The sequence below is a fragment of the Mirounga leonina genome, unplaced genomic scaffold (genome assembly GCF_011800145.1).
Source record: "Mirounga leonina isolate KUSES-001 unplaced genomic scaffold, KU_Mleo_1.0 Mir_176, whole genome shotgun sequence".
In the NCBI taxonomy this organism is placed as follows: Eukaryota; Metazoa; Chordata; class Mammalia; order Carnivora; family Phocidae; genus Mirounga; species Mirounga leonina.
Genome location: NW_023270454.1, coordinates 9,093,980 through 9,113,502, shown reverse-complemented (window position 1 = coordinate 9,113,502; position 19,523 = coordinate 9,093,980). Strand labels below are relative to the sequence as shown.

The window sequence follows — 19,523 nt, the reverse complement described above, 5'->3', positions numbered from 1 at the left end:
GTGACTGAGGAACTGAATTTTAAATTTTATTTCATTTTAAGTAATTTATATTTAAATAGCCACACATCGCCGCAGCATCAGACAGTGCAGTTCCAGTTGACTACAGCTCTCCTCTCTACCTGCAACACTTGCTCTTTCCTTTTACCTAAGTAACTCTCACCACATCCCCTATTATAAGATGTCACAGTCCCGTGAACCTTTCCTTTCATACATATATTACCATTGCAATTTTACCTTGATTTTTGTGATTATCTGATTAATGTCTGCCTCTCCAACTTGATTATAAACTCCAAGACTGCAGGAACTATTTATGTTCACGATCGCATTGTAGAGTGACACTCATTTACTTGTTAAGAAAATGCTATTATTAGATAATATTGTGTAGTTGAGTTTTTGTGATAAGGAAGACTTTTCATTTCTCATAATTCCACGTAATTTGATCCAAAATTTAGATCCTTAACACACATACAATATATATACAAAAGTAGAGAAAACTGTACTATGAACCCCCAAGTAAACATTACCAGACTACAGAAACCATCAAGTTACAGATACCACTCTTGTTTTATCCACACCCTTGCCTCTGCCTTTCCACTTTGTGTTACTTTGAAGTAAACCCAAGATAACATATCATTTCATCATATTATATATTTCAGTACATATTTCTAAAAGACAAGAACTCTAATTTTTATAAATGTAGCACCACTTACATATAAGCAACCACTATCATAACTGAAACAAGAATCATCATTTATACAGTGTTCAAATTTCCTCAATTGGCTAATATATTAAAAAAAACTTGAAGAATCTTAGTTCTTATACTTTTTTTTTTAATATTTTATTTATTTATTTGAGAGAGAGAATGAGATAGAGAGAGAGCATGAGAGGGGGGAGGGTCAGAGGGAGAAGCAGACTCCCTGCTGAGCAGGGAGCCTGATGCGGGACTCGATCCCGGGACTCCAGGATCATGACCTGAGACAAAGGCAGTCGCTTAACCAACTGAGCCACCCAGGCGCCCAGTTCTTATATTCTTAAAATCTCTCACATCATGGACCTTGTTGACCTGAATTCCCTGTAGTATCATTTAACAGAACTTTGTTCCATATTTCCTACAAACCTGGAACTGGACCTAGAGGCTTGATTTGATTCAATCTGATTTTGTTAGAAAAATACTTTGTGTGGGTGGTGGTATTTACAACCTCCAAGAGATACATAATGCCTGGTTGTCTGTCTTTCTTAGCAGCTATTCATAATCATTGTCATATCTATTATTGCATTAGGTGTTTACAAAGTGATGACATTCTAATTATATTATTCCTTTTTCATTTATTAGTCGGGACCCTTCATTAAAGAAAGCCTTTTTGGTTCATCAGAGATAAAGTTCATATGCAAAACACAAGTTAAATGCTCAGTTCTTTCCTTTTACCACTTTTAAATATTTAGTTGGTTCTCTAACATTCTTCAGGTGTGACCAATACTTTTTTTTAGTATCTTTATTACATATAGATTTTTAATAAGATTGCTGGGCTTCAATCTATTACCACTGGTATTATTACTAATGTTCAAATTATCCCCGTCTTTGGAAAGGGGGAGCCTCTTCAAGTTAGCTCCTGAGTCCTTTTGATATCACTCACCTATCTATAATGTCGTTCTTGCTTTAATAAGATCCCTCGTTTTATCATGTATATTTCTTATCCCAAGTTTAGAATCAGATATTTCTCCAAGGAGTGCTAATGGTACCTATGACTACAACCTGGGCCCCAGGCCTGCTAATTTCTACTAGGATGATCATTGTCTATGGGCTTTTTGAGTAAGTAAAGATGGAAAGTACACTCCTCCTTTTTTTCAAGAGACACTACAACAAAATCACATTGTTATTTATAATTCATATTCAAGATTTTAGGATTTCCCACCAAAATTACGACTGGCTTCTTAGCAGAAGTTGACAAGCTGATCCTAAAATTCATATGGAAATACAAAGGATCCAGAATAGCTGAAACAATCTTCAAAAAGAAGAAAGTGGAAAACTTCTATTTCCAGATTTCAAAATTTACTACAATAAAACACTAATCATAACAGTGTGGTATACAGATCAATGGAATAAAACACAACTGAAGTCCCCTCAGATTTAGAGTCAATTGATTTTTGACAAGGGTACCAAGATTAATCAATGGGAAAAGAATAGTTCTTTCAACAGTGCTGAGACAACTGGATATCTACATGCAAAAGAATGATGTAGGTTCCCTACCTCACATCATATGCAAAAATTAACTCTAATGGATCAAAGACCTAAATGTAAGAGTTAGAAGTATAAAATGCTTAGAAAAAAACACAGAAATAAATCTTGTGCTTTGATTTAGACACAGCTTTCTTAGATAAGACAATAAAGGTACAAGCAACAGATGAGAAAATAAATTGGACTTCATGAAAATTAAAAGCATGCATGTTCCAAAGGTCATCATTGAGAATATGAAAAGACCACCCACAGAATGAGAGAAAATATGTGGAAACAAGTGTATCAGATTGGATAAAAAAACAAGACCCATCGATATGCTGTCTTCAAGAGACTCATTTTAGACCCAAAGACACCTCCAGATTGAAAGTGAGGGGGTGGAAAACCATTTATCATGCTAATGGACACCAAAAGAAAGCTGAGGTGGCAATCCTTACATCAGACAAATTAAATTTTAAACCAAAGACTATATACAGTAAGCGATGAGGAAAGTCACTATATCATACTTAAAGGGTCTAACAAAAAGATCTAACAATTGTAAATACTTATGTCCCTAACATGGGAGCGGTTAATTACATAAACCAATTAATAACAAAATTAAAGAAATACATCGATAATAATACAATAATAGTAGGGGACTTTAAAAACCCAATCACTGCAATGGACAGATCATCTAAGCAGAAGATCAACAAGGAAACAAGGGCTTTGAATGATACACTGGACCAAATGGACTTCACAGACATATTCAGAGCATTCCATCCTAAAGCAAGAGAATACACGTTCTTCTCAAGTGAACATGGAACATTCTCCAGAATAGATCACATACTGGGTCACACATCAGGTCTCACTGGTACCAAAAGATTGGGATCATTCCCTGCCTATTTTCAGACCACAATGCTTTGAAACTTGAACTCAATCACAAGAGGAAATATGGAAAGAACTCAAATACATGGAGGCTAAAGAACATCCTACTGAAGAATGAATGGGTCAACCAGGAAATTAAAGAATTAAAAAAATTTGATTAAAAAATGGAAACACAACTGTGCAAAATCTTTGGGATGCAGGAAGTATATAGCAATACAAGCCTTTCTCAAGAAACAGGAAAGGTCTCAAATACACAACCTAACCTTACACCTAAAGGGCCTGGAGAAAAAACAGCAAATAAAGCCTAAACTCAGCAGGAGAAGAGACTAAATAATGATTAGAACAGAAATCAATGAAATAGAAGCCAAAAGAACAGTACAGCAGATCAACAAAACCAGGAGCTGGTTTTTTTAAAGAATTAATAAGATTGATAAAGCCCCGGCCAGACTTATCAAAAAGAAAATAAAAGGACTCAAATAAATAAAATCATGAATGAAAGAGGAAAGATCACAACCAACACTGAAGAAATACAAACAATTATAAGAACACATCATAAGCAACTACATGCCAACAAATTAGGCAATCTGGAAGAAATGGATGCATTCCTAGAGACATATAAACTACCAAAACAAACAGGAAGGAAGAGAAAACCTGAATAATTCAGACCCATAACCAGCAAGGAAATTGAAGCAATAATCAAAAATCTCCCAAAACACAAGAGTCCAAGGCTGGATGGCTTCCCAGGGGGAATTCCACCAAACATTAAAAGAAGAACTAATACCTATTCTTCGGAAGCTGTTTCAAAAAATAGAAATGGAAGGAAAACTTTCAAACTCTATGAGGCCAGCATTACCCTGATCCCCAAACCAGACAAAGACCCCACCAAAAGGGAGAATTACAGACCAATATCCCTGATGAACATGGATGCAAAAATTCTCACCAAGATACTAGCCAGTAGGATCCAACAGTACATTAAAAGGATTGTTCACCATGACCAAGTGGGATTTATACCTGGGCTGAAAGGGTAGTTCAACATCTGCAAATCAATCAACATAATACACTACATATATAATAGAAAGGACAAGAACCATATGATCCTCTCAATAGATGCAGAAAAAGCATTTGACAAAGTACAGCATCCTCTCTTGATTAAAACTCTTCAGTTTTATCCAGTATAAGGATAGAGGGAACATACCTCAAAATCATAAAAGCCATATACAAAAAGCCCACAGCAAATATCATTCTCAATGGGGAAAAACTGAGAGCTTTTCCTCTAAGGTCAGGAACACAGCAGGGATGTCCACTATCACCACTGTTGTTCAACATAGCACTAGAAGTCCTAGCCTCAACAATCAGACAACATAAAGAAGGAAAGAAGTAGTCAAACTCTTACTCTTTGCAGATGACATGATACTCTATGTGGAAAACCGAAAAGACTCCACCCCCCAATTGCTAGAACTCATACAGGAATTCAGCAAAGTGGGAGTATATAAAATCAATGCACAGAAATCAGTTGCATTTTTATACATTAACAATGAGACAGAAGAAAGAGAAATTAAGGAGTTAATCCCATTTACAATTGCACCCAAAACCATAAGATGCCTAGGAATAAATCTAACCAAAGAGGCAAAGAATCTGTACTCAGAAAACTATAGAACACTCATGGAAGAAGACACAAAGAAATGGAAAAACACTCCATGCTCATGGATTGGAAGAACAAATATTGTGAAAATGTCTATGCTACCTAGAGCAATATGCACATTCATTGAAATCCCTATCAAAATACCATCAACATTTTGCACAGAGCTGGAACAAATAATCCTAAAATTTGTATGGAACTAGAAAGGACCCTGAATAGCCAAAGCAATCTTCAAAAAGAAAACCAAAGCTGGCGGCATCACAATTCCAGACTTCAAGCTCTATTACAAAGCTGTAATCATCAAGACAGTATGGTACTGGCACAAAAACAGACAAATACGTCAATGGAACAGAATAGAGAGCCCAGAAATGGACCCTCAACTCTATGGTCAACTAATCTTCGACAGAGCAGGAAAGAATGTCTAATAGAAAAAAGACAGTCTCTTCAACAAATGGTGTTGGGAAAATTGGATAGCTACATGCAGAAGAGTGAAACTGGACCATTTCCTTACACCACACAAAAATAGACTCCAAATGGTTGAAAGACCTCAATGTGAGACAGGAGTCCATCCAAATCCTAAAGGAGAACACAGGCAGCAACCTCTTTGACCTCAGCCGAAGCAACTTCTTCCTAGAAACATCGCCAAAGGCAAGGGAAGCAAGGGCAAAAATGAACTATTGGGACTTCATCAAGCTAAAAAGCTTTTGCACAGCAAAGGAAACAGTCAACAAAACCAAAGACAACCGACAGAATGGGAGAAGATATTTGCAAATGACATATCAGATAAAGGGCTAGTATCCAAAATCTATAAAGAACTTATCAAACTCAACACCCAAAGAACAAGCCAATCAAGAAATGGACAGGAGATATGAAGGGACTTTTCTCCAAAGAAGACATCCAAATGCCAACAGACACATGAAAATATGCTCAACATCACTCGGCATCAAGGAAATACAATTCAAAACCGCAATGAGATACCATCTCACACCAGTCATAATGTCTAAAATGAACAAGTCAGGAAATGACAGATAGTGGTGAGGATGCAGAGAAAGGGGAACCCTCTTACACTGTTGGTTGGAATGCAAGCTGGTGCAGCCACTTTGGAAAACAGTATGGAAGTTCCTGAAAAAGTTGAAAATAGAGCTATCCTATGACCCAGCAATTGCACTAGTAGGTATTTATCCCAAAGATACAAATGTTGTGATCTGAAGGGGCACCTGCACCCTAATGTCTATAGCAACAATGTCCACAATAGCCCAGATGTCCATTGACAGATGAATGGATAAAGAAGACGTGATACACACACACACACGCACACACACACACAATGGAATACTACTCAGCCATAAAAAATGAAATCTTGTCATTTGCAATGATGTGGATAGAAGTAGAGGGTATTATGCTAAGCAAAATAAATCAATCAGAGAAAGACAATTATCATATGATTTCATATGTGGAATTTAAGAAACAAAATAGAGGCTCATAGGAGAAGAGAGGAAAAAAATAAAACAAGATGAAATCAGAGAGGGAGACAAAGCATAAGAGACTCTTAATCACAGGAAACAAATTGAGGGCTGCTGGAGGGGAGGTGGGTGAGGGGATGGGGTAACTGTGTGATAGACATTAAGGAAGGCACATGATGTTATGTATGGTGATTAACATAACAATAAAAAAATTTTTAAAAAGGAGGGCACGTGATGTGATGAGCACTGGGTGTTATATAAGACTGATGAATCATGGACCTCTACCTCTGAAATTAATAATACATTACACGTTAATTGAATTTAAATTTTAAAAATTCAATAAATAAATAAATAAATAAAATGTCAGGGACAAAACACAAAAATATTTGGAAACCATGTATTTTATAAGGGACTTGTACCTAGAACATATAAAGAAAACTTACAATTCAATATAAAGACAAATAACCCAACTTTAAAAATGAGCAAATGATCTGAATAGACATTTCTCCAAAGATGAAACAGAAATAGCCAATAAGCATATGAAAAGATATTCAATACATTGATTAGGGAAACGCAAATCAAAACCACAATGAGAATCTACTTTTGCACACACTAAGAAGATTAGAATCAGTAAGACAGCAATATAAAGTGCTGGTGAGAAATTGGAACCATCATAGAGTGCTCGATGGAATGTAAGGGTACATATGCTTTGGAAACTGTCTGGCAGTTTCTCAAAAGGCTAAACACAGTCACCATATGACCCAGCAATTCCACTAGTACACAAATTTCATTGATGGCAGCATTATTGATAATAGCTAAAAAGAGGAAACAACCCCAAATGTCCAACAACTGATGAATGAATAAATAAAATATGCCGTATCTTTAAAATGGACCATTATTTGGCAACAAAAAGAAATGCAATACTGAAATGACCTACAACATGGATGGACCTCGAAAACATTATACTAAGTGAAAGAAGTGAGTCACAAACAGCCACATTTGTATGATTCCATTCATATGAAATGTCCAGACTGGGCATATCTATATACAGGGAAAGCAGATTAATGGTTATGTAGGGTTGGGGAGGATGGGGGAAAAAGGAGTGACTGCTACTGGGTACAAGAGTTTTTTGGGGGGTGAAGAGAATATTCTAAAACTGATTGTGGTGAAGCACTGAATTGTACATTTTAATTAGGTGAATCGTATCTCAATAAGGCTGTTATTAAAAGAATACAATCCAGATAAATTTCTATATGCACAAACATACACAAGATTATAGTGTTTTACTTAGTTATTTTATATCTGTTTTACACTGAAAAACTTGATTCGTAATAACACTATGATTGTCTTACCTATATCTGTATCTATACAAATAAAAATAGTACCTGAGTAACAATATTAATATTACCAACATTACTAAAAGGTAAGGTTTTTTTGTAGTTCTTTTTATTCCTAAACTGTATCCCATCAAGAAGCATAGTCAAAATACTGTATTATAAAGTTATTTGATACAGCTCATGAATGTTTAGGTCACACTTTTGTTTCATTTTAGTTATTTTTAGGGGTTACCTTCCCCCCATTTCAACCTAATTTTGTTTTATAATTACATAAAATATTTACATGGTTAAAATGTGAAAACATGGTATATTTAGATAAGTCAAGCTTCTATTCTTGCCCCCTCCAATCTGTTTTTTTTTTCTCTTCTCCTATTGGTAACCATTTTATTTTATGGCATATTCCTTCATCTTAAAACAAATTATAAGCAAATACATAAATACATAAATGATAGCCTACTATATACAACTGACCCTTTTTTTTAACATTATATTCTGAAGATCACTGTATATAAAAAAGTATTCATTCCAGTGGATACAAAAATGCAAAAAAGCCTTACAAAATATTTAATAGTGATAGTACAGAAGGACACAGTATGATTTTCATTCTGTAGAAAGGAAAATTCATTCCTTTTGCTGCTGCATGGCACTCTATTATTTGAACTTGGGCATCCAACGTATGGAGTTACTGTAATTTATTCACCCAGTCCACTACCAATAGACACATAGGTTGTATTCAATATTTTGATATTATTGCAAACAGGATTGCTATATTTATACTTTTGTCAGTTTATCTCTGGGATAATTTACTAGAAGTGAGAATGCTGAGTCAAAGGGCAAATCCATGGGTAACTGTCTCCAATACTGTCAAATTCCTGTCCATGGAAGTTGTTACATTTTGCATTCCCACAAGCAATGTATGAGAGTGCCCATTTCCCTACAGCTCAATCAATAAAAAAACGTTATGGAACTTTTGGATTTTTGCCAATGTGATAGGAGAAGAATAATGTCTCAGTATAATTTTAATATGAATTTCCCTTACTATGAGTTAAATTGAACATCCTTTTATATGTTTAAGAGGCACTTGCATTTGTTTTTCTGCTGTTATCTTTAGTTTTCTATAGAGTTGGTGGTCTTCTCTCTCTTTTAAAAGTTCATACATCAGGGATAATAATATGCAGCAAATATCTTTTCCAATTTTTTTTTTTTACTTTGTTCACAGTTTTTTTCTCCCCTAAGTTTTTCTTTTAATGTATGTAACCAAATTTATCAATCCTTTCCCATATTTTGGATTTTGAGTCCTAGTTAGGAAAAATTTCATCATTTCCAGGGTACCTGTATTTTCTTCTATTATTTTATATGAGTTCATTTTTTTGATTCATTTGAAATTTGTCTTGGTGTAGGGTATGAAGAATGAATAATTTCTGACATACTAATATGCTTGAGTAAGCCTAGTACTTGCTGGCTTTACAGTCTGTGCATATATATTTATTCACCTATTCAGTGTACTGCAAAATGAAAAACACCACGCATTGCTCTGAGGCCAGGGAATTTTATATACCATGTTAGAAAATAAAAAGTTCCACTTTCACAGAATGAAATCATACCGTGATCTACTGCTATTAAATACCCTGAGAGGCTCTTGCATTTTTGCAACTACTGGAATAAACCACATACTTTCTTACTGGTTGTGCCAAGTAAGATAAAATTAAACCAAAGATAACCAATTCCTGGATTAATGACATTTATTAATTAAAATTAAGGTTAAAAGGTGAAAATTAAGATTAAATGGGAGTTTTACACAGGGTAAGTGCTCATTATCCTTTTTTTTTTTTTTTTTTTTTAAGTGCGCTTAAAAAATGTGGGGCTGGGCTTGAACTCACAACCCTGAGATCAAGGCTGGAGCCAAGACCCAGAGTCAGATGCTTAACCAACTGAGCCACCTAGGCACCCCTCAGTATCTTTGTAACTGAAATTTGATCAGTGTGATTCTATGGGTAGTTTTTGTTGCTTTGAAAAAAAAAAAATAACTGCAAAGCTTGCAAGGTTCAATTTTGTAAATGCATTAGGAATATCACCTACCATTATTAATATTATCAATTTTAACATTAATCTTTTCCTCATACTGACATTATGTGATAAATGTATATTGGTATCCTCATGAAAAAATTAAATGGCTGAATCAATAGCAAAATTAGAACTTACACCAACTAGAAACTAATACCAAAGCTTATTTTGTTACCCAGAGAAAAATGTATAATGCTACAAATAATTTAAATTTGATATTATTTAAATTCATGTCTATTATGTGGTAAGTTCTGAGGAAATTTTTTGAAAGAATCAAAGTTTCTAGATGAGAAAAATAAAGCAGACTGTAAATGTCAGGGCTCTGGGATGAAAAAAATCTCACTCTTCTACTTTAACTGCTCAAGCATATAAGGATTCGTTATTTAATGAATGGCCTCTACTGGAATTTCAATAAAGCGAATAAGGAAAGCAACATATGATAACATCAATGAATAATCTACAGTCTCATTTTGCCTACTTTAAGCAAACTTTTTAATTTCAACCCAAGAATAAAAACCAAGTCCTCAACTTTGGCATTTTCAATCTCCCTCTATTTCAGATAGTGATGTCTAATGAGCTGGGAGATAATCAGGAAAGAGGCAGAAAGAGAGATGGCAAAAGTCCTGGATGACATATGGTTCACTACTGGCTATTGAAAAACTTCATTTTATAGATGAAGAAGTTACTGCTCAGAGTTTGTGACCTGGACAAAGTTGCACAGCTGGTTAAATGGCAAAGCCAAACCCAGGTTTCAGGTCTTTAACTGAGTCAAATGCTCTTTACAGTTTGCCATTCGACTGGTCAGATTAGATAATTGGGAAAAAAAAGTGAAGCTGGTTCAATGTAAATATGTATTCTATGTCAGTTTAGAAGTTAAACCCAGTTTTAAACATTCAATTCCATTCTTTCTCATTATTTAAATTATTGAGAAATCTCAATATGAAAATTCAATTGTTTTTACCTTTGCCTAATATATTCTTTTTCTCTATATTTAATCTTAGGAAGTAAATATTTTTCTAATGGAAAACATTACCTTATTGAATATAAAACTCTTCATTGAAACAAAATTCCATATACATTACTTATAGGTAGGAGACTAAAAGGATAATTCTACTACAGGATCTACCCTAAATATACTGAACATTTAATAATCATATTTAATTAATTTATACCATTTCAGATATGAAAACTGAAGCTAAGGTCTAATTTCAGTCTAAAACATACTGAGTACTTACTATGGACCGGATACTGGTGATGCAGTCTGAAGATAAATTACCAAACTGAAGTAAAAACATGTATTTCTAACCTTTGGGACTAAGCTCATTTAAGCCATACTCCTGAGTGAAAGAAGTAAAATCTCAGCAGCTTCCTATAGAAGTATTCAATATTTTTTATGAAAATAAGACTTTGAAGAGTGTTTACAAAATATAAAGATTTAAATTTAAAAAATTCTTCTAGTTCCTGAAATTATTGAGATTATTAAGTTATATTCATAGATGCTAACTCCAATTTTATGACTTCTCAATGGTAAGATCATCTTATTTCAATAATATAGCATTTATAATACTCTAAAATACATTTAGAGATAGAACCTAGATCCCAAATTACTTGTCTGAAATGAAAGCTGTCCAAATCTATCTGAGGATTCTCTTTCCTAAGGTTGGGAGATTGCTTATGGGAAAGGACACGTGTACCTTTCCATGACAGCCAGGCACTCCTTTCTCCAGGTAAATCGACTCCCTCGCCGTAGTCGGAAGGTGCCAGATGTGGCAGAGACCGGGGGAGGTGTTTGTCTCCACTCTGGGTCCTCTATTGGAATGGGGGCTGGTCTCATACTTAGTGTAGCCCCTGAAATAAACAAGACATTTTTAGCAAATATCTTGCAATTTATTAAAATCAATGACAAATATAACCATGAACTCAACAGTTTTTGTCCTTCCATTGGAACTTGCAAGCCAAATACACCTGATATTTACATTTTTAAAAAAATCTCCTGGGCCTCTCTCATAGTGCCTGCCCCATGCCAGTGCTAACTGTTGCCGTGAAACCATTGCCTAGCCTCTGTGCCACAGGCTACAGGCACTGAAGCAGTTTGTACTGTGGGGGGAAAACAATTTGACCCAAACAAAAATCCAAAGGGACAAAACTCTTCCTTAAAAAGTTTATCATTAATTACTTTAAAATGTCATTTTTTTTGGGGGGGGTCACTTGTCTTTTATCTTTGTTTGTGTCATTTTTTGAAACAAAGCCCAAAATCTATCTCTTTAGGGGAAAAGGGAAGTATGGTCTTTGGACCAATGACAACTTAATCAGAGTCTCTTCTGAAAAATCTTTCTTGAAATTTCTGACAGTTTAATCTTTTGAACAATACACACTATATGATCAGAACCTTTCATTACCACTCAAAGGACTCTTGTTATTGAGAAAATGGAGCCCTTAAATGTATGCAGGTAGGAGATGAATTTAAAATAACCCTAATTGTTGTAAATTCTTAAAGAAAAAAAGTCAAATACAGCATCAAAGACAGTAAGGTAGTATTCGACATGATTTTAGTCTACTAGTTAATCAGATCTCCATAGGTCTACTATGTGTTAAAGCTATATTGTTTTCTGTTACCACTTGAATGTAATAAAATCAATGGGGGAAAATGTAATTAGGATATTTTATTAATTTCGACTAGCCTTTTCTCAAACAATGAACTGCTGATGATGCATGTATTCATTAGTTCACCATTTATCAAGGGGGGGGTCCCGTTCTTTTGGCTTGTTCTAGGTTAGAAGCCAGAAAAAAAAAACAAAACAAACCCAAAAAACAAAAACAAAAAACCCAACATTGTCTCTGACCTCTGTAGAGTTACTTCAAAGAAGTTAAATATAACTTGGTATGTGTTCATAAAGTTCAATCCCTGGATCTCCCATTGTTCCTTCATTCTTTTTTTTTTTTTTTAATATTTTTTTTAAGATTTTATTTTTGACAGAGAGAGCGAGCGAGCACAAGCAGGGGGAAGTGGGAAAGGGAGAAGCAGGCTTCCCGTGGAGCAGGGAGCCCAATGCGGGGCTCGATCCCAGGACCCTGGGACCATGACCTGACCCGAAGGCAGACGGTTAACCGACTGAGCCAGCCTGGCACCCCTCCTTCATTCTTTATACTGTTAAATTCATCTTCCCAAAGCATAATTATGATCATAGCATGCCACTGACCAAAAGCCTTCAAAAAGTTCCCACTGCCTATGGAATAAAATACAAACTCTTAATATAGCCTTAGAAAGACTGGTTAGAAATTGTTAGAATTATGTGGAATAATGCACATATTAATAAATACATATTTATTTCTTCATAACAAGAATCATACTTTATTGTACCTTGTAATTAATAACTTGGATAGTATTTCTGCTTTACTACATGCAGATCTCTTTGTAGATCCCCCTTAATAGCTACATATTTATAATATGTATTACAGAGGCCCAATATTTTAACCAATCCTGATTTTCCTCTCCAAACCTGTTGTTTTGTAGCCCTTCCCATCTGAGTAAATGACATCCCTATTCTTCAAATTGCTTGGCTCAAAGTTCTCAGATTCATCTTTGACCTCTCTATTTCTCCCATATACCATATATCTAGTCCATAGCAAACACTGTCAATTTTATCTTCAAAGAATCAGATCAACTTGTATTACTTTAACTAGTTTTAGAATAAGCCAGCATCATCTCTCCAAAGCATAACTTCCTGGGAAAGGTTCCAAAGATGGCCCTTCATAATAAGTCACACCTCCTGATAATCATGCCCTTGAATTCTAAGCTGGTCCTATGACATGTTTTGACAACAGAAAATGGAAACAGTTCGAGGCTAGATCATAAGACCCTTTGCAGCTTCTAACTACATCTTCTACAATGCTGGTTCTGGGGGAAGTCAGTTGCCATATTAAGAAGTATGACTAACCTGAGACTATGATATTGTAAGGAAGCCCAAGCTAGCCACATGGGGTGAAAGATGCCCAGCCAGCCCCCAGGTGGCACAGTTGAGGGAAAAAAAAGCCATTCTGGGTATTCCAGTCGCAGCAGACACCATGTACAGAACTGTATAACCCAGCAGACAGGGAGAAATAAGGCCCTAAGCATACAGTACCAATACAGCCATGTGGTAGTCAGCCCCCAAGGTTCCAAAGGATCCCTGCCTCCAAGTATTCACCTGTTGTGTAGTCTCTTCCCATATTATATACCAGGATGAGTCTGTGTGACCAATAACATATGGAAGAAGTGATGATATGTCATTTCTGACATTATAGAATACACCATGGTGTCTGTCTTAGCAGATCTATCTCTTAGATCACTTGCTCAGGGGAAAAATAGCTGCCAAGTTGTAAGGACACTCAGGGAGCCCAAGTGAGAGAACGTGAAATCCCTGGCAAAGGGCAGGAAGGAAACTGGGACCTGCCAACACTCAATGGTAGTGGTCAGTGGCAGATTGTCTAGCTGGCTGACAGCTCGACTCATGAGAACTCTGAGCAGAACCATTTAAGCTAAGCCACTCCTGGATTCCTGACCCACAGAAATTGTAAGATAATAAATGTTTGTTGTTTTTAGCTGCTCAGTTGTAGGGTAATCTGTTGCACAATAACATAAAACAAATATAAGATATTATAAGCATCTCCAGTTATTTTCCCACATTCCCCAACATGAGTATTAGGAGTATTACTAATTATTCACATTTATAAATTTGGCAGGCAAAAAAATTTCCTTTAATATAGAGATTTCACTATTAGTAAGAATGAGCCTCTTTTCTCGTTTACTGAACTAAAAAATATATATCTTTTCTTGTGAATTTATATCTTTTGTCTTTTCTTTTGAGTCACTCTTCTTACTGGTGTGTTGAAACAATACCAATTGCTAGTCACACAGATTGCAACTTTTTTCCCAGTTTGTCATTCGTCTTTTATCTTTACTTATGGTGAGCTTTCTGATTTAAATCTTATGTAGGCACATTTGTCAACCTCTTCTTTTGTGGTCAAAATGTTTTGTATCATTCAGAATATTTTTATAGTTTTCTTACTGTTTAAACCCCTAATAGATATATGATTTCCTGTTGTGTGTGATGTAAAGTAAATATTTAACTTCTTCCTCAAACGGACAAGTATGTCATCACACAATGCTTTAGAGATTCATGGCTTAAATGTATGACAGACTATGTCCGGCTGCCATATAAATAAAGTTTTACTGGAACATAGCCATACTCATTCATTTACATGTTAAATCTATAACAAAGTTTTACATTTACATTACATTTGCATCAAAGTTAAAGTTTAGGCATAAGGAAAAAATATAGGGTTGGAGGGTTTCAAAGTCTTTGTTTTGGTACTTTTCTGCATGCGTGCAGTGACTTCATAATAACAAGGGCTCTGGAATCTACCTAAGTTACATTATGTAAATTTTGTTCAACAGCCATAAGAGGTCCAAAGCAGAGCCAAGCAGCTACCATGAACAAGACAGAGGTAAAAACAGACTGGGCAAGGCAGTAGGTCCTCTCATCCAAAGCCTGGCTTCTGGTAAAAGGATAGTTTTAGGGTTTCAGTGGATGAAGGATAGGGAATAGGTCAGTAAATTATAATTAGTAGGCTACATTGTAACTATGGCATGTTTTCTTAGTTGAGTGATAAATGGATATAAATAAAACAAAGAATACAAAGAGTCTTAATCATGAGATTGAAGAAAATAAATTAACTGATAATAGTTCTTTCTTGGTATTGGGGTTTATTGATCATGTAACTATGCTTCTTTATAATATTCTGTATTATCCAATTTTTCTATACAAAGGAAATTTAGGTGAAATAAATTACTTTAAAAGAAATCAAGACAACTTATGCACAGATGGGTGGAAACTCAATAATTTCAAACTCGAAAACATACTGAATTTGAAACATAATATTATCACATTACTTTTGAGGGTTTTTTTTCTTGCTTTTTCTTTTTCAATGTAGCAGTATTTAAAAATAGCACAAGCAGCATTCTGGAACACTCCAATAAACACAGATTTGTTCTAGAAACCTTAGTTAATCTTGCTCTAGTCAAAGTGGATGGAGAGCAATGAATAACCCAAGAATGGGTTCAAAATTATAGATGACAGAAAAATACAAAGATACTAGAATGCAGGAACAATGTAATTTTAAACCCCTCTGAAGTGAAATACAGGATTTCTGGATTGGCTAAAGAACCCACTTTTTTTTCCTTACAGGAAATGTGTTACCTATTTTCTTTACAGAAAAAATTTTTTTCTGTCTTGTATCTGGGCTCTCATTAAGAACAAAATTTTGCACATTTATCTAGCAACTCTAAACCCAGGAGAAAAAAAAGTCTTTTCCTAATTTGCTGATAGAATTTTAAATTTTGATAAATGTTCTCTTTGTATAGATGATAATTTTCTTATCAGGTTTACTTCTGAGTGAGCCTTTGCCAGTCAACTAATAGAGTATGACTATAAGCATGTCATTACTATCCCATTCACAGAAACTAGCTTTTCCAAAAGTAATTTCTCATCATCCCCTATGTCACACACATGATTTCCCTGAGGCTCTGACACCCTGCAATAGTAAAGGGAGGAGGCACTACTTCTGATCTCCAAATTTACTTCATGTGCTTGCTATATGAGCCTCCTGGCAAACTTTACTTGTTTAATTTAGAAATAGGCAGAATCAGTGCCATGAGCCAAGAGGAACTCAGCAAACCCTGTCTGCTATAGTAATGTTTAAATTAGACAAGGGAAAAGACTGCTGAGCTTAATGTGATTAAATAAAAGGGTTTCTGATGTCAACCATGCTGAATTTAGTACCCGCTTCTTTTAAAAAAATAGGCATTTTCTTGTAAATGTTTTCATAAGAAACAAGATAAAATGTATTTGATCAGTTTCCATAAGTCTATTTTATTCATACTCCCTGGCAGGCTTTGGGGTATGCTGGGAAATTCTAATGATGGGTCTGTTTATCAGAGAACTACAATATATCTATATCTATTAGATTATCAGTAAAAATAACCTAAATATCACTCTATTATTTTTCTTGCTGAGTCCACTTAAAGAGAGACTAAAAAAAAATCGTGTATCCAAATGGATCCAGAGTGAAGAGGTTGAAAAAGAGAACTTCAATCACGGTATACAGAGAGAAATGCAATGAGCCCAAGAATAGAGGCAGAAAATGTACAAGCGTTTTTTATTTATTTTCTAAATGCTTACATTTAGAGAAAAGAAAAAAAGTACTTTTTCATTTTGTGATTTTTCTTAATTTTGCATTTTTTCCCCAAAATATAGCAATGGGACAGTACCATTTACATTTATTCTGATGAGCAAGTAAAGTTTGTGAAATAAAAGAACTTCCTATCAATAAGCAGGCCTGGACTATGTGAACCTAGGTTCTTCAGTTTTTTATATCTAGAAAGCTGTTAACAAGGCAGATTAATTTCTTTTTTGCCTCTTTTCTTCTCTCCCTTCCTTCTTTTCCTTCTTCCTCCCTCTCTCCTTTTCATGAAACTGTATGTACCTTTTGAATATATAATGCAAGTACAAAATTTATAAAGACACAAAAGGTTATATAGTTAACAGTCTCCCTGCCACCCTGTATTCCCAGTCTCTCAGAGCCTCTACAGAGCCTTCTTAGTTCCAAATAGAGCCTGCTAGAGATGTTCTGTGCTTACATAAGCATATATGTGTGTGTGTGTATTCCTTCTATATAAATGACAGTATATCTATTGTTTTGTACCTTACTTTATTTACTTATGAATTTGATATTCCTACATATAAATTCAATTCATATAAAGCCCTCCTTTAAAAAAAAATAGCTATATAGCCTCCTTACTATTCCATTGTACAAATATATCATTTATTTAACCAGTTTGTGACTGAGGGACATTTAGGTAGATTCCAATCACTTCTGCACTGACCTGCAAAGAAGATTCTCATGTACTGTAAGTATCTAATGACCAGACACTGGATGAGCTATTTTTAGGTGCTAACATAATTTTAGTTCATCTTATCCAAACAGAATAGTAGTTTCACAATGTCCATGAAGAAGAAACAATACAATTATTTAGCTATTTTATTTTTAAAGATTATATTTACTTATTTGACAGAGAGAGAGAGCACGCACAAGCAGGTGGAGTGGCAGGCAGGAGTCTGACGTGGGGCTCGATCCCAGAACCCTGGGATCATGACCTGAGCTGAAGACAGAGGCCCAACCAACTGAGCCACCCAAGTGCCCCTCAAAGGTTATTTTAAAGTCAACAAAGCTGCATTCACCTAGAAAGAATTCTATCATATTAGGTCTTACAATAAATGTAAAAATGCAAAGAATAACTTCTAAATATTAAATTTTAATTGCTAATATTTGATTACTGTTGATGCTATGAAAACTACCAATTGACAATTACAAAGTATCCTCTTCAGAGGACTTTAAATTCTGTCCTACAGAACCCCTATGGATTTGGTTTTCAAATAAAAAATAGAAAGTCCTTTAAAAAGGGATAATCATTAGCAATATAACTTCATTGAAAAACAAATGCATATAAGTAGGGGAACTTATTCTTTTCAATTTATTTTTAAAGTAAACTGTACAGCCAATATGGGGCTCGAACTCACAACCCCAGATCAAGAGTCACATGCTCCACCAATTGAGCCAGCCCAGGCACTCCTAGGGGAACTTATTCTTAAAAGGAGGTACTACCTCCTTAAAGAAAGCAACTCCTTATCAACAGCTGGATGAATGCTGTTAGTCCTTTCCCATTTTCCTGTTTCAATGCCCTAGTTCCACCTTCCTCCAATTTCCTGATGATGGTTTAGCCTAACTCTGGTTCCAAGACAAATTGAAATAAAAAATAAGATCAAAAACAAAAACAAAACAATAATTTTTTAATAAAACAGCTTCAGAAGAACATTGTATCACCCCAGAGCTAAAAACTGGATTCTTTTTTTTTTTCCCAAATATTTATTTATTTATTTATTTGACAGAGAAAGAGACAGCGAGAGCAGGAACACAAGCAGGGGGAGTGGGAGAGGGAGAAGCAGGCTTCCCACAGAGCAGGGAGCCCGATGTGGGACTCGATCCCAGGACCCTGGGATCATGACCTGAGCCGAAGGCAGATGCTTAACGACTGAGCCACCCAGGCGCCCAAAAACTGGATTCTGATAGCGGTATTCTGCAGATCACCTGCAGGGGCCTGAGAGCTGCACCTTAGTCCCCTTCCACTTTCTGGCCAGTTCATTTTCCTGGCATCCTAGTCCCTGTCTGGGATTGGAGCCCAGCCCTGAAATCCCAGTGTGGGATGGGAATTTAGCCTCACCAACTGTGATTAGATTATATGTCAAGGCACCGTTCTATGTGCCAAATCCAAGAGACAAAAAAATCCCTTCTCTTATGGAGGCTGATGGCCTGACACAGTTGGCTAGTTTTTGTCCTCCAAATTCTTCACTGTTCTACCCTATAAATTTTTGAACATCTTGACAATCCCTTTGGTGCTCCCCCCATGGCAGGCAACTGCTGCAATGTGACCAGGTTTATGAAAGCCCTAGGTACAGTTCCTTACTTACCTAGCCAAATCTTTGCTATCAGCCTAAGCTGCTCTATTAAGCAGACCAAGTGCGAAGTTCTTGTTACCTGCCATCTGATTTGCTTTGCTGTGTGTGGGTCACGGGAGAAGTGATGTCTTCGGAAAGACTGCTTAGAGCTGAATTTGAAGTGTTGTTTCAAAGTATGATTTATGTTAAGACTGTCCAATATGGTAGCCACTAGCCACATGTGGCCATTGAGCACCTGAAATGTGGCGGATTGGAAATGGTATGTGCTTCAAGTGTAAAATACAGACTAGATTTCCAAAAATCAGTACAAAAAGAAAGAGAAAGGAAGGAAGGAAGGAAGGAAGGAAGGAAGGAAGGAAGGAAGGAAGG

At 35.5% G+C, this 19,523-nt stretch overlaps 1 protein-coding gene across 10 annotated transcripts in view; it reads right to left on the bottom strand.

The window, feature by feature from the left end:
• HMBOX1 (homeobox containing 1) overlaps positions 1–19,523 on the bottom strand; it is a 213,475-nt gene that overhangs the window by 52,961 nt on the left and 140,991 nt on the right. For all 10 annotated transcript variants that reach the window (XM_035022645.1, XM_035022650.1, XM_035022647.1 and 7 more), the window contains one exon: positions 11,295–11,448. In XM_035022645.1, coding sequence (XP_034878536.1) covers positions 11,295–11,448 — 154 coding nt within the window. The remainder of the gene's footprint in view (positions 1–11,294; positions 11,449–19,523) is intronic.